The sequence below is a fragment of the Zonotrichia leucophrys genome, unplaced genomic scaffold (genome assembly GCF_028769735.1).
Source record: "Zonotrichia leucophrys gambelii isolate GWCS_2022_RI unplaced genomic scaffold, RI_Zleu_2.0 Scaffold_287_66905, whole genome shotgun sequence".
Taxonomy (NCBI): domain Eukaryota; kingdom Metazoa; phylum Chordata; class Aves; order Passeriformes; family Passerellidae; genus Zonotrichia; species Zonotrichia leucophrys.
This window is the reverse complement of record NW_026992492.1, coordinates 33364-54181: the sequence shown is the minus strand read 5'-3', so window position 1 is coordinate 54181 and position 20818 is coordinate 33364. Positions and strand designations below refer to the sequence as shown.

The 20818-nt window shown below is 51.0% G+C and overlaps 2 protein-coding genes across 2 annotated transcripts; one reads left to right on the top strand and one right to left on the bottom strand.

Moving 5' to 3' along the window:
* Window positions 1–5578: 5578 nt before the first annotated feature.
* On the bottom strand, window positions 5579–11183 carry LOC135441421 (zinc finger protein OZF-like). The gene is made up of 3 exons (XM_064700970.1): window positions 11159–11183; window positions 8627–9691; window positions 5579–6060 (listed from the first exon to the last, which is right to left on the bottom strand). The coding sequence occupies exons 1-3, from the start codon at window positions 11181–11183 to the stop codon at window positions 5579–5581; spliced, it is 1572 nt and encodes a 523-aa protein (XP_064557040.1).
* Window positions 11184–12715: 1532 nt separating this feature from the next.
* Window positions 12716–14196, top strand: LOC135441420 (zinc finger protein 239-like). Its single transcript, XM_064700968.1, has 2 exons — window positions 12716–12770; window positions 13163–14196. The coding sequence occupies exons 1-2, from the start codon at window positions 12716–12718 to the stop codon at window positions 14194–14196; spliced, it is 1089 nt and encodes a 362-aa protein (XP_064557038.1).
* The last annotated feature ends 6622 nt before the right edge of the window (window positions 14197–20818 follow it).

The following is a 20818-nucleotide window of genomic DNA, read 5'->3' as shown; positions in this document are numbered from 1 at the left end:
CCTCACGATTGTCCTTGGGAGACCACTGAAGAGAAGACCCGCCCCCATCTAGAATCTCTGGCTCTGAAGGAGAAAAGTCACACGCCACGGGCCCTGAGACCTGAAAGCTCAGTGTTAAGCTATTGTTTTCACAGGTGTGTTTGCTGTATGCTAAGAAGAGGGCACCATGCCCTGTTTGCTACAATAGCAGCTTTGGAAGCTGTCCCACCTCTCGGCCTGGCTGGACTTCTCCTGAGTTTTGGGTGGTCTCCCACAGAAGACCCTCACCTGTTTTACAAACACCGTGACAGACGGAGATGTGAGAAGCCTCTCCACCAAGGACTGAGACATGAAACTCCTAAAAGGCCCCTCTGCTCCTTCCAAGGACTGGGACTGAAACCTCCAGCCCGGGGGAGGTGTGTGGGGGAGGCAAGCTGACCAAAGCGAGATGTTTGCCTGCGGGTTGTGACCACTGGAGCAAGAAAACAATGGCTGTCACTTACTGCTGAGAACATGGACTACCTGTTACATCTATCAAGCTCATTTACTGCTGAGAACATAGACTACCTGTTACATCTGTTCCCTATTGTATCTGTCCCCCCCCCCCCCAGTTTTCAGTAATAAAAATCTCTGAGTCAGCTAGAGCCTTTGAGATCTCCCCAGCGTAGCAGGCAGACCCTCGGCTGGACTGCACCAAAGGACTTCGTCTCTGCGTCGGTAGCTATATCCCCTCTCCCAATCTCTTTCTCTCTCTCTCTCTCTTTCTCTATCTTTTTCTCTCCCTTAATCCCTCTATTGCATTTTTGCTGTGGTTATTTCAATAAAACTGCATTTGATTTGATTATCACTGCAAACCCCCTTGTACCATGTTGGTTTTTGCACTCTGAGATCATTCCTACGAACCATCAGATCATCTGTCCACTAGGACGGACCCTGACATTGGATAAACATTTCTATGAGTTTTTTCGATGGGCAAAGTTCTTTGGGTTTTTCACGAATGTGCTCTTTGCCCTTGATATGTTCCTATGGGAATGCATGGAATCCATTTCTCAAGTCATTTTGAACCTTGGATTCGGGTACCCCTGCATTTATCCAGTGTTCAGGGCACTCTTCCCAGTTTTGAAACGGAGAGCGGCTGCCTTTCCCTGGATTGCTGACTGCAGGAGGCAAGCCTTATTCCCCCGAATCCTCACGGGAGAAGTTCCTTTTGGGGCAGATGATCTGCTGCTTCCCAGGCCCCCTGGCTCGCAGCAGAGGGGTGAGGTCTTGCCCGCAGCCGAAGAAGATTTCCCCCTGCATTTTCGGAGCATGCTCAGATAGAGCCACTTTTTCCCCTCTCCGTTGCTCTCAGAGGAGGTTTGAGTGGGCTGAGCCGCCCCTGGAAGCTCTGCAGGCATCGCCACGTCCGCCTCTTGGACCCCGCATCGCTCAGGCTTGGGGGTGCCCGAGGTCCCGCCTCCCGAGTTTGTGGGGCTTCCCCAACCCTCCCCACGGGTGCGGGCGCTTCCCCATGTGGCCTCTCCCGTGGCCCCGTCCCTCCTGCAGAGCCCGTGGGTGCAGCGGCCGCATCTGGGCCTGTGAGCTCAGAAACACCGCTTCCCGCAGCTGCCCCTGTGTTGCTAGGCGATGCACTCAGTGACAATGGCGGTCGCCGCCAGCGTGTGTCCGAGGCTGCGCCGCCTGTGGATGCACCAAGGTCCGACCCCATGTGGGTCCCCGTAGACCCACTCGCGGTGGCCCTGCTTTCACCCTCAGTGCCGATGCCGGAGGTTGCAGTTGAGACCAGCAACCCAGTGCTGCCTCCATCACCCCCCCTGCAGCCTGCTGTAACTGCACTCTCTCTGGCCTCGCCGCCCCCACCAGCCGCCCCAGCAGTTCTGCCGCCTTCAGGTACTCCGTCCTCCATGTCTGCGTCAAGGCTGCCCGGGAATCGGCGGCATATCCGAGCTCAGACCGTCCCATGCCGTTTGCCCTTGTGACAGTGGCTTCAGCGGCCGGCCTCTCCTTCCGTGGAGGAGGCATGGCTCAACAGCTGAGTGCGGGTGCAGCCCGGCCGCCTTCTTTCAAGCTCAGCATTCTTGGCGGGTTGGGGAGTGTTTGGTCGGTTGTTTCCCTTTGGGGGGTGTGAATCTCCCTGCCGTCCCTCGTGCGCCCCAGCCGCAAGGGGGAGGTGGGTCCTGAAAGTTCTGCCTTTGGTCCCCAGCCCAGAGGGTGTGAGGGTGGTACTGGGAGGCAGATGGGAAGAACACCTTTTGCATTTGCATTGCAGAGGCGGAGGGAATGGCGGAAACCCATCATCGCTTGTTTTCTGTGGAGAACAAACATTCCCAGACCCGAGATGGAGATTCTCAGGACAGCTTCTGTCCCCCCACTGCCAGCATGTATCGGTGATTTTGGGGGGAAGGATGCATTTGGTCACTTGTTCTGCCATTGCACTGGCAGTGTGGTGCTGGGCTGTGACAACACAGAGCCCGCCTCGCAGGCCGGGCCTGGGCTGTTTGGCTCGGTTCCCTGGGCCAGGGCCACCGCCCAGCTGGCTGCTGGGTTTGGGGGCTTTGCTTCCCCCGCCAGGACCTGGACCACTGTTCTGTGGGACAGGTCTGGGGTTCTTGATCCTTCCACGTGGGCCAGGGCCCACTCAGGGCCTCTGAGGCTCCTCTCTGCTTCTGCTGCTCTTTCCGGAAAAAAAAAAAAAAATAAAAGAGTTGAAAGAGCTAGTAGCAGCTCAAAAGCATTGAAGAGCCAAAAATTACAAGTAGTTCAATAAAGGAGTGTGGCCAAGGCATTAAAAAATTTTTCTCAAAATTGTTTGATAACTGTCAATGGATTTTTGATAATCATTGATGATTTTTCTTTAGCAATTTGTTGTTTCAGGATTCTGCAAGCCTATTTCAGGACCAAAAGGGACTTTCAGAAATGTTAAAGAGGAACATCTTCAGTCGATGGACTTTCTTCTGAAACTCAGCTGTTTGGAGTTGAAGCAATGAATTTCTTTGCATTGTTTAAGCATTTTCTTATGTTGTAAGATTGTTTTAGTGATATGATAGAATTTTATGTTCTACAAGTGAAGAATTTCCCTGATCATTCCACATCAGCACTTGATTGATGTTTTTCATTGGCAAAAGATAACCTGTCAAGTGTTTGTTCTTTCTTCTGCATGGGTACAGCAGACAAAATGACAAACACTTTTCTTTTTAATTTAACTAAAATAAAAAGGGGGATATGTCACAGACATCTTTTATGAAAAATCCTTTCCTTAGGATTTTTCCTCCTGAGAAGCTGAGAGGCCTCAGGAACAAAATGTAAACAATGGTTATCTCCTGCTGTGGAATGCAACAGGTGGATCTTTGATTGGCCTATGCTGGTTGTTTCTAATTAATGGCCAATCACAGTGAGCTGGCTTGGACAGAGAGTTTCAGCCACAAGCCTTGTTTATCATTCTTTGCTATTCCATTCTTAGCTGACCTTCTGATGAAATCCTTTCTTTTATTCTTTTAGTATAGTTTTAATATAATCTATATAATTAAATAATAAATCAAGCCTTCTGAAACATGGAGTCAGATCCTCATCTGTTCCCTCATCCTAAGAACCCTGTGAACACGGTCACGGTGACAGGCTGCCAGGGAGACAGGGTGACCGGAGCTCTGCCACCCCCACATCCCGGGCACAGGCGAACTGGGGGCATTTCCATGGCACCCCTGCCACGCTTCCCCTCCCCCCTGCCGACCCCCACTTTGTCACTCCCTCAGCGTGGGGGACTTGGTGGCACTGCAGGACCCCTCTCTGTGCCATCCCTGAGGTGGCACCTGTGCTTTTTGTCACCACCACCCGCCAATTTGTCACCAGTGCCCCAAAACAGGGGGTGGCCCACATCCTATGGTGGGGAGGAAGGGACAACAACATTTTTGGTGTCTCCCTAACCACTTCCATACCCCCAAGGATGCTCTGCGACTCTGCACTGCCCCCCCCCCCCCGCCTCCTCCTCCTCCTTCATCTGTGCCCCAGGAGGTGATGCCACTGCTCCCACTGGGGATGTGCCAGTGACACTGAGGGGACACCGTGGGTCACCGCTCAAAGGGGCTGCAGGGTCACAGTGGCTCCTGGAGTGACAGCTGGTGGCTCCTGCAGTGACAACTGGAGGTCCCACCATGCTGTGGTGACAATTTGGGGGGTGGGTGCTCTTTTTGGGGTCTCCAGGGTTGGTCCCAAAGTCCCCTCCCACCACCACAAAGTCACCTCCCCAGGCCTCGCCTCAGTTTCCCTCTTGCTCTGCAGGGACCATGTGGAGCTGATGTTATAGCATTGGGTTTATTTTGGGGGATTTTGGGTTGGGGTCTACTGGGATAGGCTGGTGGGACAGTGGGATGGGCCAGGCTGTGGGCAGGCTGGTGGTCATCTAGGCTGGGGGCAGGCCAGGCTGGGGGGCTGCAGGGCCAGGGGCTGTCCAGATCAGAATCCAGCTGGGATCCATGGCTCTGGTGACCATCTGGACCAGTGTCCATCCAGAGTGGGATCCATGGTCTGGTGTCCATTTGGACCAGTGTCCATCCAGAGTGGGATCCATGGCTCTGCTGTCCATCTGGACCAGGGTCCATCCAGAGTGGGATCCATGGCTCGGATGTCCATTTGGACCAGTGTCCATCCAGAGTGGGATCCATGGCTCTGGTGTCTATCTGGACCAGTGTCCATCCAGAGTGGGTATCATGGCTCGGATGTCCATTTGGACCAGTGTCCATCCAGAGTGGGATCCATGGTCTCGTGTCCATCTGGTCCAGGGTCCAACCTCTCCTGCCCCCATCCATCCCATACTCTCCAGCCAGGGCCACTTCTCACTGCAGAATGGACAAGACCCTCAGTCAGTGCCAAGATGACCCCAAACCCCGCCCAGCAACCCTGCCAGGCCACCCACCCTGAGCCCCAGTGCCACTGGTGTTCCCCGGAAGCCAGGCCAGCTCCGGAATTCCTGGAAAAGCAGATCCAGAGTCCTGGGCTGGGGATGCAAGGGCATCCAGGATAGCGAGCACTGAGTCCATGCGGCATGGGGGAACAGTTAGGAACACAGCTGGGGACATGCCTGGGTGGATGGGGGTGGGGGGAGAAGGGGGTTTAGGGGTGGGGAGAGGGTTGGAGAGCGGGATGCACCCAAAACTTCACCAAATCAAAGGGGAGGATGTTCAAAACTGGGGGGGGGGGGGGGGGGGGGAGGATGGAAAATAGGGAAAGGAGCCAAAAAGGGGGAAAAGGACTCCAAATAGGGGAAGAGTGACCCAAAATGGGCAGAGGACCCAAATGACAGAGAAAGGATCCAAAGTAGGGAGGAAAAGACACAAAATAGGGAGAAGAGACGCAAAAGATGGGGAAAGGACCCAAACCAGGGGAAAACGCCTCAAAGGGGGGGGAAAGGACCCAAAATCAGAGGGCAAAGGGTGTCATGGGAACAAAGCTCTTCCTGCTTTGGGCACTCCCAGGGCTGCCCTTAGTGGTGGCTCTGTTGGTGTCTGGTCAAGTTAGAGCTCTGAGAGAAGCTCTTCCTACACTCAGAACACTCGTAGGGCCTCTCCCCGGTGTGGATGCACCAGTGGCTAATGAGAGCAGCATTCTACTTGAAGCCCTTCCCGCAGTCAGGGCAGCGGAAGGGCCTCTCATCTGTGTGAAGCTGCTGGTGCAGGAGGAGAAAGGAGCTGGTCTGGAACCTCTTCTTGCATTTAACACACTCATAGGACGTCTCCCCAGTGTGGATCCTCTGGTGGCCAATCAGGTGGGACTTTGACATGAAGCTCTTCCCACACTGCCCACATTTGTAGGGCTGTTCCAGCCCTGTGTGGACTTCCATGTGGCAGGTCAGGTGGCTTCTCCTCTGGTAGCTGTTCCCACATTCCCCACACTCAAAAGGCCATTCCCCAGTGTGGTTTCTCTGGTGGATGGTCAGTTCAGAGCTCGTCCTGAAGCTCTTCCCACACTCTGCAAACTCATAGGGTCGTTCCTCCGTGTGGGTCCTCAGGTGGGCAGTCAGGGTGGAGTTCTGGGTGAAGCTCTTTCCAAACTCAGGACACTCGTAGGGCCTCTCCCCGCTGTGGACGCACAGGTAGCGATGAGGCCGGAGTTGTACCTGAAGCCTTTTGCACAATGGTGAAAGCAGAAGGGCCTCTCGCCTTTGTGACTCTGCTGATGCCTGGCAAGATAGGAACTCATCTGAAACCTCTTCCTGCATTTATCACACTCGTCAGGACGTTCTTCTGTGTGGATTCTCATGTGGCTTATCAGGGAGGATCTCAGGAAGAAGCTCTTCCCACATTCTGAGCACTTGTGGGACTCCTCCCCATCCTGGAGCTGCTCATGGACCCCCAGCTCTGAGCTCCAGCTCCCTCCCTGGCCCAGGGTGGGCCTTTCCTCCTCAGATCCCCATGATCGGCGTTTGCAGCCCCCTCCTCATGTGGGATCTCTGGGGCTTTTCTTTCCCCTTTGATTCCTGTGCTGAGGAGCTGCACAAAACAGCCTCTTCCACAAGGTTCTCCTGTGGGGATTTGACCTCCCTGCTCTCCATCCTCAGCTCCTGGTCTGGGGAAGGAAGGACAAGGAGAGGATGGGATTTGCCTCCATGCCACAGGGAAAGACAAGGAGATCCCCCCAGTGCGTCCCCAGCAGGACAGCTTTGGCAGCAGGGTTGTCCTGCAGCCAGGGGCCGTGCTGGGGTGGGAGATGGAGCAGGAGAGAGGGGGAAAGGGGCACTTACTTCCTCCTCATATGCCTGGGGCTCCTGGGCCATCTTCCTCCTCACGGCCTCCTCCTTCTTCATTGGACCAAGGTTTGGAAAAAGAAAATCCTGGTTTGGGGGAAAACAAGGGCTGAACGTGTTGGGTTTGATAGTCCTGCTGCCCAAATGCAGCTGGAGAAGTCAGTGCCCCTTTCAGCCCTGGGGGGCCTGGAGCCCGCTCATCCCCAGCCTCCCGCACGCCTCCAGGCAGTTTGTCTCCCGGCTCCGGGATCGCCCCTCTGTGCTCTTCCCCAATCCAGGGCTCCCGAGCTCCTGTCGGCTCTCCTGGGCATCCCCCAGCCCGAGATCCCCCTGTGCCCGTCGGTACCAGGTGAACGTGAGGCTGTTCCCTCCACGGGAAATTCACGGTTCGGGTTTGAGGTCCTGCAAGAGTCAAAGATCCCTTGCCCCACGAAAAAACCCTCCTGGAGACCCCCCGATGGATCTGACGCAAGCCCCCCCTCCCCACTCACCTGCGGCTTCTGGAGGGGGCAATGCAGCAGGAGCCGGGGGAGCTTCGGCCTGAGCAGTGGGGGAAGGCGGCAGGGAAAGCAATGTGATTCTGCTGCTCCTCTTCCTTCCGCTCCTCCTCTTACTCCTCGTCTGTTCCTCCTCTTCCCCCCACTTTTCTTTCACTCCTAGACCGGCCCAGGCAATGCTGACACCCAAAAGCAGCCGCACTCTGCCCTGGGCGGGTTCCGAAACAGCACGGCAGTGAAACTGGGGAGTGAAACTGGGAGCATTGGGAAAGATCATGAGAGCAGCGGGAAGGAATTGGGAGCGCTTTCCCTGCCAGTCCCGCTTTTACTGGGAGAACTGGGAGGGAACTGGGAGCAGACAGCACTCGGAGGCGGCTGCAGCCGGCGGCTAGCGGGGCCATGTGGTTATGAGAATAGGAGAGCGGTCGCGCGCTGGGATTGGTGGGCGGGAGCAGCGCGGGGTTTGCTCGGTTATGTGAGGGCCGGGGAGGCCGGAGTGATGGCGACAGCATCCGGTGAGAGGGGACAGGGAGCAGGAATGGGGACCGGGAGTGGGAATGGGGACGGCAATGAGGACAGGGAGTGGGTATGGGGACAGGGAAGAGGCATGGGAATGGGGACATGATCAGAAATGACACCCGGAACTGGAATGGCACAGAGAATGGGGACAGGGACTGGGAATTGGAATATGGGTATGGGACAGGGAATATTGAATTGAAAATATGGGAACAGGAGTGGGACCGTGAATAACAGAAGGGGAACAGAGACTTGGAATATGGGAGACAGATAGGGAATGAGACTGGAATGAGATTCAGGCAGGGATGGGAGCAGAACGGTACCAGGGTGACATGGGAATGGGTGGGTGAGACAGGTGTGACAGCATAGAGAGGGTGATCTTGGACAGGGGACACTGGCAACCAGGAGAGAGGGACATGAAGACAGTTCCAGGGCAGGGGTCCTTGATCAGCCGCGCCACAACTTTCACCAGGGTCCCCAAGCACTTTTGCAGCTACTAGGCCTGTTCTGCTCAAAGCCCTGAGCAACCCCCAAGTCCCTCCCAGGAACCCCCACCTCCCTCGAACCCAACATGCCCCCCGTCCCCTGGAAGATCCCCCCATGTCCCCATCAATGGCTTATTCCAATGTCTTTTTTTTTACCCTGGTTTTGTGTGTTTTCAAGGGACAAAAAGAAATTAAAGAAAACCCAGGCGACGGGGTGCCAGGAAGATGTGAAGCCACTGGACAGGTGGTTTCCAACATGGATAACCGGCAACAGGGATGGCCTGGGCTCTGCTTACCGGGGGTCACTGGGGATTACCCAGGGTGGATCCCTCTGTGGGGGCTGAAGCTGGAGCAGCGCACGAAGCTCTTCCTGCACTTGGGGAACACACCATGCTGCCCTTAGTGCTGGCTCTGTTGGTGTCTGCTCAAGATAGAGCTCTGAGAGAAGCTCTTCCCACACTCCGGACACTCATAGGGCCTCTCCCCGCTGTGGATGCGCTGGTGGGTGACGAGGGTGGAGTTGTCCCTGAAGCCCTTCCCGCAGTCAGGGCAGCGAAAGGGCCGCTCATCCGTGTGAATCCTCTGGTGCCTGACAAGATGAGAGCTGGTATGAAACCTCTTCCTGCATTTATCACACTCATAGGGCTTCTCCCCAGTGTGGCTCCTCAGGTGGTAGATCAGGTGGGAGCGCTGGCAGAAGCTCTTCCCACACTCCCCACACTCGTAAGACCTCTCGCCAGTGTGGATCCTCTTGTGGACAATCAGGTTCGACTCGTGGGTGGATCTCTTCCCACACTCAGGACACTCATAGGGCCTCTCCCGGGTGTGCATGTGCTGGTGGCTGACAAGGGAGGAGTTGTACTTGAAGCCTTTCCCACAGTCGGGGCAGAGGAAGGGCCTCTCCTCTGTGTGAGTGTGCTGGTGCCTGAGGAGATCAGAGCTGGTCTGAAACCCCTTTCTGCATTTATCACACTCGTACGGTTTCTGCCCAGTGTGCCTCCTCATGTGGACGGTCAGGTGGGAGATCTGGCTGAAGCTCTTCCCACACTCCTCACATTTGTAAGACCTCTCCTTGATGTGGCTCCTCAGGTGGACAGTCAAGTTGGATCTCCGTCTGAAGCTCTTCCCACACTCCTCACATATATAGGGCCTCTCCCCTGTGTGGATTCTCATGTGGCAGATCAGGTTGGATTTCTGGCTGAAGCTCTTCCCATGTTTCAAGCACTTCTGGGGCTTCTCCTTACTCTGAAGCTGCTCATGGACCACCAGCTCTGAGCTCCAGGTGCCTCCCCAGTCCAGGGTGGGCCTTTCCCCCTCAGATCCCTGAGAACTGCGTTTGCAGCCCCTCCTCGTGCGGGATCTCCGGGGTTTTTCCTCTCCGTTGGATTCCTGTGCTGTGGAGCTGCTCAAAACAGCTTCTTCCACAAGGTTCTGCTGTGGGGATTTGTCCTCCCTGCTCTTCATCCTCAGCTTCTTGTCTGGGGGAGGAAGGACAAGGAGAGGATGGGTTGGGGCAGGAGGAATGCCCAACAAAATTCTCTCATACCTTGTTTTTCTCTTGGAAATAGGATTTCTCATTTCCAAACCTCAGCCCAGTCTCTGAGCTCTGTCTCTGGGAACACCCACTGCTGATTAATTTTATCAGTCATTCAGTGAATCTCAATGGCCCATTAACAGAAGATATCTCCCTGGAGGGATGATGGGTTGTGAAAGAGATAAAATAAACCTGCTGGTTTTACCAGCTTGCCCGTTAATAGAGAATATCTGCCCTGGTATTAGGAGGGATGTGTCATGAAAGTGATAAAGAACACTGCTCCACCTGGTTTCAACAGATGGTGATAAAATACATACTGCTGGTTACATCTTGCATTGCAACATAAGACAAGATGGACATGGACCAGGGGCTGATGCCAGGCACGGTGGACACTAGGAATGGGATGACACTGGGAACAGACCAGAGAGCGACAACAGGCAGCAGGGACAATGTGTCGAGGTGACACCAGTGGGTGTTCCCAGAGACAGGGCAACAGACTGGGCTGCAGTTTGGAAATGAGAAAAACAAGGTATGAGAGCATTTTGTTGGGCATTCCTCCTGCCCCAACCCATCTCTAGAAGTCTCCAGACATTTTGTGTCCATAAAAACCTCCAGACCAAAGAAATTTAGTTGGAAAAACCCTCAGAAATACCATCCTTAAGCTTGCCAAGACTTGAATGTCTCATGATTATTCCAAAAAAGAGCTCCCCATGAATTGCCCCTCTCTGGTCTCTCCGCTTTGGACTTCTTGGAGTCCTGCATCTATTGAGCGTTCTCCTCTCCAGGGGTCCACACCCTCTCCAAGCTGCCACAGGAATCCCCAGGGTCGCCCCTCTCTGCTCTTGTGACCTTGGGCTTCTGGGGCTCCCCCTTCTCTGTGCTGCTGGGGGTTCCCTGCAGCCCCAGGGGGTTCCCCAGATCTCCCTCTCTGGGCTCCCTCTTAGCCATGCCAGGGCTCTTGGTGTCTCAGCAGTCCCGTTTCCCCTGGCTCTGCTCCAGGCTGTGGGGAGCTCCAGGGCTTCCCCCTGGCCAGGGTGTTCCCCTCTCCAGGCTGAATCCTGGCAGTCTCCTCTGTCTGGGCTACACACTTCGGTGTCCCAGTGTTCTCCCCTCTCCTGTCCTTCCCTGCGAAGAAACAACCTCCCAGGACACAGCCAAAATCTCCCCAATGGCCATTTGCAGCCTAGCTTTGGAGTCCTTTGAGCTCCAAAAATGCCCCCATCCCCAAAAAAATACCCACCTATGGAGCACCCAGGATATTTGGTTGAGCTCCCCCTCTGTGATCACCTGAGATATGGGGGAGAAATGCCCCAGGGTCCGGGAGTGCTGCAGAGAAAGCAAGGGCTGGAGTGTGTGTTCCCCCCGCTTCCACTTCCCACTTCTCCTTCTCTCAGCCAGCTCTTCCTCCCACCTGTCCTCCTCCTCTTCCTCTCCATCCTCCACACCTCCTCCTCCTCCTTCTCTTGTTCCCTCCAGCCCTTGTCCTGCTGCTTCTCCCTCCCTGCTCCACCATCCCATTCCTCCTGCCCCGGTCCCGCAGCCCTCGCAGCCCGCGGCAGGAGCGGGGATGGAGCCGGGACAGGTCGGGATGGGCAGTGCGGGGCTCTCAGCTGCTCCCACCTGCTGGGGGCAGGGAGGAGCAGGAGGAGGAGAACCCTGTTTGGGGAGAAGGAGAGGCAAACTGGGAAAACTGGGGGCTGCACATCCACACTGGGGCTTGCTGGGGACCCTGGTTGAGGCCTTCCAGCCCCTGGGGCTCCTATCGGGCAATCTGGGAGGGGGGAACACAGACAGGAGTGGGGGATGCCAGGAATTGAATCACTGGGAGGGACTGGGCTGTACTGGGATCATCCTGGGATCATTTTGGAAGTGAGTAGGAACCTGCCGGGCCAATTGAGACCACGTTAAGGGCTAATGTGATATACTGGAAGTGACTGGAATCATTCTGAGAGTGAGTGGGAGCTGCTGTGAGCAACTGGGAGCACGCTGGGAGCAAATGGCATCACACTGGGACTGATTGTGTTGATGTAGCTGGAGGCAGCTGGGGATCATACTGGGATGGACTGGAAGCAGCTAGATTACACTAGGACCATACTGGGAATGGTGGTACATGACTTGGATCGTGTTGGAAGTTACTGGGATCATACTGCTGTTAAAAGGGAGCAACTGGGATCACACTTTGGGCTACTGAGAGCAACAGAGAGTGTCTGAGGTTGGAAATGCAAGATGTGGGTGGGGGTATGTATTCTATTGCCATCTGTTAGAGGTGGGGCAGTTATCTTCTGTTAATTGGGCAGTTTTCTTTATCTCTTCCACAAGCCCTTCAGGGAGATATCTTCTGTTAATGGGCCATTGAACCTCACTGCAGGACTGATAAAATTACATCACCCTATTGGTAGATGTTCCACCCATGGGGAGGAGCCAGGCATTCCTATCTGGGTATAATCAGAGATTTGGAACATCACAGTCAGGCTTTTCCCACTGAATTCCCAGAGGAGCAGCGTTTCTTCTCCACTAGATTTGCCGAGGAAGACCAGACCTATCTACACCACCACTGGACCTTTGGAGGAAAACTACACCCTTTTGCAGGAACCACTGCTTCAACAGAAGCACATCTGTCCCTCCAGGAGGACTGCAGCCACCATTTAATTGGAGTGCAACAAACACCCTGACTAACAGGGTGTCAGCTTGGATTCTGACTCTGTCAGTGGCTTTTTTTCTACTACTGCATTTTTCATTTTATTTTTCCTAGCAAAGAACTGTTATTCCTATTTCCATATCTTTCCCTGAAAGCCCCTTAATTTCAAACTTATAGTAATTTGGAGGGATGGGGTTTACATTTTCAATTTTAAGGGAGGCTCTGCCTTCCTTAGCAGACACCAAGACAGGCAGCGGGACCATCAAACCCAACGTGCCCAGCCCTTGTTTTCCCCCAAGCCAGGATTTCCTGTTTCTAAACCTTGGCCCGATGCAAAAGGAGGAGGTCGTGAGGAAGAGGAAGATGGCCCAGCAGCCCCAAGCAGGTGAGGAGGAAGTCAGTGCCCCTTTCCCCCTCTCTCCTGCTCCATCTCCCACCCCAGCACGGCCCCTGGCTGCAGGACAACCCTGCTGCCAAAGCCGTCCTGCTGGGGATGCACTGGGGGGATCTCCTTGCTTTCCCTCTGGCATGGAGGCAAATCCCATCCTCTCCTTGTCCTTCCTTCCCCAGACCAGGAGCTGAGGATGGAGAGCAGGGAGGACAAATCCCCACAGCAGAACCTTGTGGAAGAGGCTGTTTTGAGCAGCCCCACAGCACAGGAATCCAACGGGGAGGAAAAACCCTGGAGATCCCGCACGAGGAGGGGCTGCAAACGCAGATCTCAGGGATCTGAGGGGGAAAGGCCCACCCTTGACCGGGGAGGTGCCTGGAGCTCAGAGCTGGTGGTCCATGAGCAGCTTCAGGGTAAGGAGAAGCCCCAGAAGTGCTTGAAACGTGGGAAGAGCTTCAGCCAGAAATCCAACCTGATCTGCCACATGAGAATCCACACAGGGGAGAGGCCCTATATATGTGAGGAGTATGGGAAGAGCTTCAGCCAGAAATCCAACCTGATCTGCCACATGAGAATCCACATGGGGGAGAGGCCCTATATATGTGAGGAGTGTGGGAAGAGCTTCAGCCAGAAATCCAACCTGATCTGCCACATGAGAATCCACACAGGGGAGAGGCCCTATATATGTGAGGAGTGTGGGAAGAGCTTCAGACGGAGATCCAACTTGACTGTCCACCTGAGGAGCCACATCAAGGAGAGGTCTTACAAGTGTGAGGAGTGTGGGAAGAGCTTCAGCCGGATCTCCCACCTGACTGTCCACATGAGGAGGCACACTGGGCAGAAACCGTACGAGTGTGATAAATGCAGAAAGGGGTTTCAGACCAGCTCTGATCTCCTCAGGCACCAGCGCGCTCACACAGAGGAGAGGCCCTTCCTCTGCCCCGACTGTGGGAAAGGCTTCAAGTACAACTCCTCCCTTGTCAGCCACCAGCACATGCACACCCGGGAGAGGCCCTATGAGTGTCCCGAGTGTGGGAAGAGATTCACCCACGAGTCGAACCTGATTGTCCACAAGAGGATCCACACTGGCGAGAGGTCTTACGAGTGTGGGGAGTGTGGGAAGAGCTTCTGCCAGCGCTCCCACCTGATCTACCACCTGAGGAGCCACACTGGGGAGAAGCCCTATGAGTGTGATAAATGCAGGAAGAGGTTTCATACCAGCTCTCATCTTGTCAGGCACCAGAGGATTCACACGGATGAGCGGCCCTTTCGCTGCCCTTTTCCACCGATACAAATCGTGAAAGGACAGAGGATAGCTCAATTAGTTCCATTGGAACAAATGACTAAATCATTATCCCCTCATCAATCACAGTCCAGGGGGAACGGGGCTTTGGCTCAACTGGAGGACTTACTCTGTTAACAATGAGCTTAAACGATCAGCCAAAATGTGCTGTATTGATAGAGTATCAGGGTGACAGGCAAACCTTGGAAGGTTTATTAGGTACTGGCGCAGACTCCAGCATTATCAGCCCGGTTTGCTGGCCCCACAACTGGCCCTTACAGCCAACCACTGTAGTAGTTACCAGGGTTGGAAACTTAACGCTTGCAAGGAAATCACCCATGTTATCAGTAACTATCGACGGAAAAATTTTTTGGAGTGTTTTCTCAGTTGTGCCTTTGCCCCCTACTGTGCAGTGCCTCATTGGTCAGGACATTTTGGCTCAAATGGGGGTAGTGCTGACAAATGAGTACTCTTTGGGCTAATGGCCATTGCATGGACTTTCCCAATCCCACTCATTTGGAACACGGACACACCAGTGTGGGTTAAGCAATGGCCATTAAAAAGGGAAAGTCTGGAACAAGCACATGTACTAGTACAAGAACAATATGAGCAGGGTCATTTACAGTTGTCAGTAAGCCCATGGAATACACCTATTTTTGTTATTAAAGTATCGTTTGCTACAGGATTTACGGGCTGTAAATGAACAAATGGAGCCTATGGGAGCCTTACAACCAGGTTTGCCTAACCTAGCCATGTTGCCAAAGGACTGGCCACTGTTAATTGTAGATCTTAAGGACTGCTTTTTTATTATTGCTCTTCACCCTCGAGACACTCGGAGGTTTGCATTTACCTTACCAGCTTTAAATAGGGAAGAACCAGACAAGAGATGTGAATGGCTTACTCTCCCACAGGGAATGCGCAACAGCACCCCCTTGTGTCAGCTGTATGTTGACAATGCTTTACAACCTTTGCGACAGGCCTGGGCCAAAACAACCATTTATCATTACATAGACGATATTTTATTTGTGCAGCCGCAACCTTTTATAGGTCAACAAATTCAAGAAATACATAAGGCCCTGGAACTACATGGCTTGGTTTTAGATCCCAAAAAAATCCAATTATCTGCACCCTGGAAATATTTGGGATGGACACTTAGTGATCAGGTTGTTATCCCCCAGAAATTGCAATCAAATATTGAAATACATACATTGCATGATGCTCAAAAGTTACTTGGTGATCTGCAATGGCTGCGTCCTATTGTGGGCATCCCAAATGAGTTGTTAGATGAACTTTGACCTTTACTAAAAGGGACTGACCCAGGACAACCTGTCCAGATAACCTCTGAGCAGGTTAAGACACTTCAGCAGATATGAGACTGTGTGACACAGGGCAGTGTCCGGAGACGAGATCTTAACCTCCCCATACAACTGACAGTTTGGTGTAGAACTAAATTTTTACTGGGTGCACTTATTCAGCAAAACAGAAAAACAGGGGAGGCGTGGGCCTTAGAATGGATATCTCCTCCACTTCAACAGCATAAAACCCTCCTTCAAAAAATCGAAATTTTGGCTGACTTGCTTAAGAAGTGTCGTGAATGGGCATTACAGATTACAGGAAAGGAGCCTGATCAGATACGGATACCAATGAAGAAAGATACGTTGACCTGGTACCTGATAAACAGTGTGGAATTACAAGAGACCCTGCTGGGAGCTGGTAGCGTGATTGCCACTGATGATATTCCCAATATACGATTGAACTGGATAGGGCAGTGGGGTTGGATTCAATGCCCAAAAAGATCACAGAAAGCCCCTGTCAGATGCTATAACAGCCTACACGGATGCAGGAGGAAAATCAAGAACTGCTGCAGTGACCTGGCAGGAAAAGGGACAATGGCACCATCAGATTCTCCAGGCTTCCAAGTTGGATACTTTACAAACAATGGAGCTATTGGCTGTTGTATGGGCCATGATGCATTTTTCGGGGCCCCTCAACATAGTGACAGATTCTTTGTATGTTGCAGGAGTGTGTGGGCAAATAGAGGATGCCTCTATAAAAGAGGTTCAAAACAGGAGGTTACATGAGCTGTTTATTCAATTACAGAGGGTGATTAAGCTGAGAAAACATCCCTTTTCTGTTATCCATATCAGAAGTCACAAATGGGATATTGGTCTGGGAGAGGGTAATGCACGAGCAGATAAGCTAGTCTCAATCACACAAATGACTCCAATTCCCAGGCAGACTATGGCCAGAGAGTCACATTCCATGTTTCACCAAAATGCAAAAGGTCTCCATAGAAAATTTCAGATATCTATGGAAGAGGCACGGGCAATAGTCAAAGCCTGTCCCATATGTAGTCATCATAATGGGGGCTGCAGGTTGGGTCTGGGAGTTAACCCAAGAGGGTTGAATACAAATGAGACCTGGCAAATGGATGTCACACATGTTGCTGAGTTTGATAGGATGAAGTATGTGCATGTTACTATAGACACCTATAGTCATTTTATATGGGCCACAGCACAGACTGGTGAGAAAGCTGGACAAGTGGAGAGGCATCTCAGCAGCTGCTTTGTTGTAATGGGAGTGCCACGGTGTATTAAGACAGATAACGGGCCTGCCTACTGCAGCAAAAGAATAAAGCAGTTTATGCAAATGTGGGGAATAGAACATGTGACAGGCATCCCTAATTCCCCGACAGGGCAAGCAATCATAGAAAGAGCTAATGGTACCTTGAAAAGATATCTAGGTAAATACAAGGATATTAGAGAGCTGCAAGAAAGACTGTTAAGGTGTTTATTTGTTTTAAATCACTTGTGTGTTTTTGGGGAAAGCAAGGTTCCTGCTGTAATTTGCCACTATGTACAGGAGAAAGAAAGTGTAAAGCAAGATGTAAGGGTAAAATACAGAGATCCCAAAACAGGACAATGGCAAGGTCCTGCTAAGGTGTCATATTGGGGCCGAGGATATCTTTGTGTCTCTACCCCTACAGGATCCTTATGGGTACCTGCTAAATGGACCCGAGCAGCTGTGTTAGATGGAACCACCAGACCTCCAACAACTGAGCACAGAAGACCATCAGCGAGTAGAGACGAAGCTGTTGATCATCCTTTGACCAATACTTCTCAAGCTGAAAGGACAGTGTAGTTTGGCTATCGACCGAGCGATTGATCGGTGCAAATCCTTAGATTATATACTAAGCCTGCTTCAAGAGCTTTCTACATTTGAATTTAGAGGGCCTAGGAACCTAGCTTGTACTGATTGTCAAAATAGACAGTGTGCTGCATGGGTATTTTTTTTTTCGGGGGTTGTCAGCAAACTAATACATCAGACTCAATTACCTGACTTGTGGTGCAGGAGCTGTGAATTTTATTGGCTGTTGGGGTCCTGGCAAGCAGAACTCTGGACCTTTACAGGATTACCTCACCGCCAAGGGTTACAGTTGTATGAGTCACCAGAACAAAAAAATATTGCATGGTTTAGGTGGGAAATGCAGCATTTATTTAAATGTGCTTTGGGACAGTCCAAGTCGCATATTTTACAGACTAAGTGTGGTAAGGGTATTCCCCTTTCACAGACAAGTATAATAGGTCCCATTTCTGCAGAACAAGATCCCAACCAAGCGTGGGACAATTGTCTGAGAGATCTAAAGAGTTTAAATCTGGGCAGATCAAGGAGAAAGAAGGGGAAAGGAGAGACATTTTTAACCACTTGTGATAAACATGTTTATTTCCCAAATGTGTGGGTGGTTCAGAGCAGCGCCTGGGGAGACCAGGGTGATGTGGCACATTTATGCTGTTACCTTGCTAATCCTCACCCTCTTAGCAGACAGTGCAGATGCTGCCGGAGAAATGAAAACTCATCATGCATGGGCCCCACCTCAGCCTAAGACTAACTTTTGGGTCACCCTGGCAAACTTAACTAACCAGGAGGCTATTTGCCTGTCATTATCTTCTCCTGGTAATCCTTTTACGACTGGCTTGGTAGGGCTACCAGCAGATCCCTGGCCATGTCCCTCAGGTGTATCCACCTGCAAAACTGACAATCCTAGGACAAGTGTAGATAATTGGGACCAATGGGTTTCTCACTTCCCCATAGCACCACAGGAACCCCAAGAATTGGAGCTGTTAGGTTCAGTGATGACAGATGCATGTATTAATTTTAACCACAGAAGCCAGCTTTCAGCAAAAAACAATTCCACTATTGTAACTTCGAGCATGGATCTGTATTGTAATGCAACAGCTTGGTGCAATCATACCACAGGGAAAGTATCAATCTCATCAAATAACCCTATTCAAGTGCCAGCAGGTTACTTCTTAATCTGTGGGGACTGTGCTTGGCCTGGTGTCCCATTGATGCTGCACAGGGGTCCATGTACAATTGGCTGGCTTTCTCTGCTTACACCCAATACGTCCATGATATTAAACATGAGCCGCCGCCATCATCGACATAAGAGAATGATCCATGCATTTACTGCTGACTGTAGGGACGATGTATAATTTTGGTCCCCAGGGGCCATAATGGCAGCATCCTTTCTGACTCCAGGGGTGGCAGCTGCAGGTGCCCATGGTGCCCTAAATAAGTTGGGATGCTGGCTTGCAAAGCAAACCAATGCCACCTCTTTGGCACTTTCTAGCCTTTTGCTTGATGTTGATTCTATTCGTCATGCAGTGCTTCAAAATAGAGCTGCGATTGACCTTCTTTTACTCGCACAAGGCCATGGCTGTGAAGAATTTGAGGGCATGTGTTGCATGAATCTTTCTGACCATTCGCAGTCCATCCATACCCAGCTCGCAGAATTGTGAAGGTTAACTGGAAACTTACAGGCAGAATCAGGTTTCGGTATTGATGGATGGCTCTCATCATTAGGCCTGGGATCATGGTTACGTTCTGTTGTTAAAGTTAGCATTATAGTGGGCATTATAGCTCTGTTAGTAGTGTTAATTTTGCAGTGTTTTTGTATGTGCTTACAGAACATGGTGCAAAGGATGATATCTGCTGCATTTAATTAGACTATGCTTGTCCAACAGAAAAATGGGGGAAGTGTGGAGAGCTTTGTGGACAGTTGGTTAGCTGAGAAAGGTCACGTCGACATAACGCCACTGGTAAAGCTTGAATGGGACAATATAGGAGTCAGTAGTTAGTGTCCAATAACAGGCAAGGACATTGTGCCCCTGGTGCAACAGCAGGATAGGGGAGAACATCTTTGGCAGAAATACAAAGAAAAGTTTCAATAAAATATCCACAAGAATGCAGAAGTAGGCATAGTTGGCTGATAAGTTACTAGCCAATAGTGAGCTCGCCTTTGCAATATGTATGAGCCTAATTAACACTGACATAAAGATGTGTGCCTATTAATAAAGTTCAATATTTGCTGATCACTCATATTGCGTGCCGCATTTCTCCCGCTGATCCCAACATTCTTATTACTCTGTGGGAATCCATAAAGTCAGAGGGTATTTAGGAAATGGTTAAAAAAGAGTATTTAGGCCTCAGGATGTGGCCCGAAGTTCTGTTACAGCAGAAAAGTTTCCCAAGCAGTAGACGTGACAAATAACAATAAGACTTTGTAGGTTTGGCTTTAGGATGGCAACAGGTTTATTTAATGTGTATCTTTAGAAGGCTAGCATGAATAGAACTCTGTTCTTTGTTTCTTATGAAATAGTCTTTGTTTTAACTACCATTACGTATGTTTTATAAGTTTGGATGGAAAGCTTGTCAATATGTCTTGTTTTGGTGTGATTGGCTGAAATCTAAACTGAGATGATTTTATGTCATTCTGTTTTACCCCACCTTCCGGGGCATTTTCCATTAGGCCAGCATGCTGTTAACATCTAACAATGTTCTGAGGCTGATGTAATAATAATAATAAAAAAAAACTGGTCTAAATTTGTCCAGTGTGGTCCATATTTGGACTTTCTGCCGTGGCAAGTGGGTTCCTCTCTTAAGACGTGGGTTCCTGACACCATTGGATCTATAGCTACCTTGGGGCCCCGACAACTGGTGCCCCGTGTGAGGAAGCCCCGTTCGAGGAAGTAGATTAGAAGAAAAAAGAAAAATCGTGGATTTCCCGGCCGCTGGAGACCCAAGTGTTAATCAAGAGGATGCTGTATCATCTCTCCCGCCCAAGCCAAGGAATTTATAAGTAACTTTTCTCGGGAGAGGCTTGGGTAACGAGAAAATGAAATATGGGAACAAAGTTATCAAAAGTTGGATGTTACAAGAGACTGTATCAAAAGACAATGTTACAAGAAAAAGGTCTTTCTGAAGTCTCAAAAACTGAGTTTAAAAACTTACTTATCTGGGTTAAAGCGAATACGCAAGATTTAAAGTTACAGTCTGCCTTTACTTTTCATTTTTGGGATCACATAAACTGGAGGATTTATAATCTAGTCACTCTCAAAAAAGAAGAAAGCCTAAGAGAACTGATGCCTATTTCTAGAGCCCTGATGGAATGTTTTAAACAAACTGACAATAATAAGGTGAATTCTGACTCAGAAAACAAAGCTTCTGGCTCTGTCTCTTTAAATTCCAGTAAACCGGAGTCTGTGTGTGTTTCGTAGAATGTAACAAATGTTGTTTCAAATGCTGATTTGAACTCCGCTGAGAAAAATCTTCCTTCTCTCTCTCTGGGAAAAAATGAGACTTTTTCGGACTCTTCTTCGCGTTGTTCTGTTAATGTAAAAATATGTGACTCTTGTAAGGGAGAAGGGAAAAAATGTATAGAAAATGTAAATGAAAAAGTGAATGTATTTCCTAAGATTGT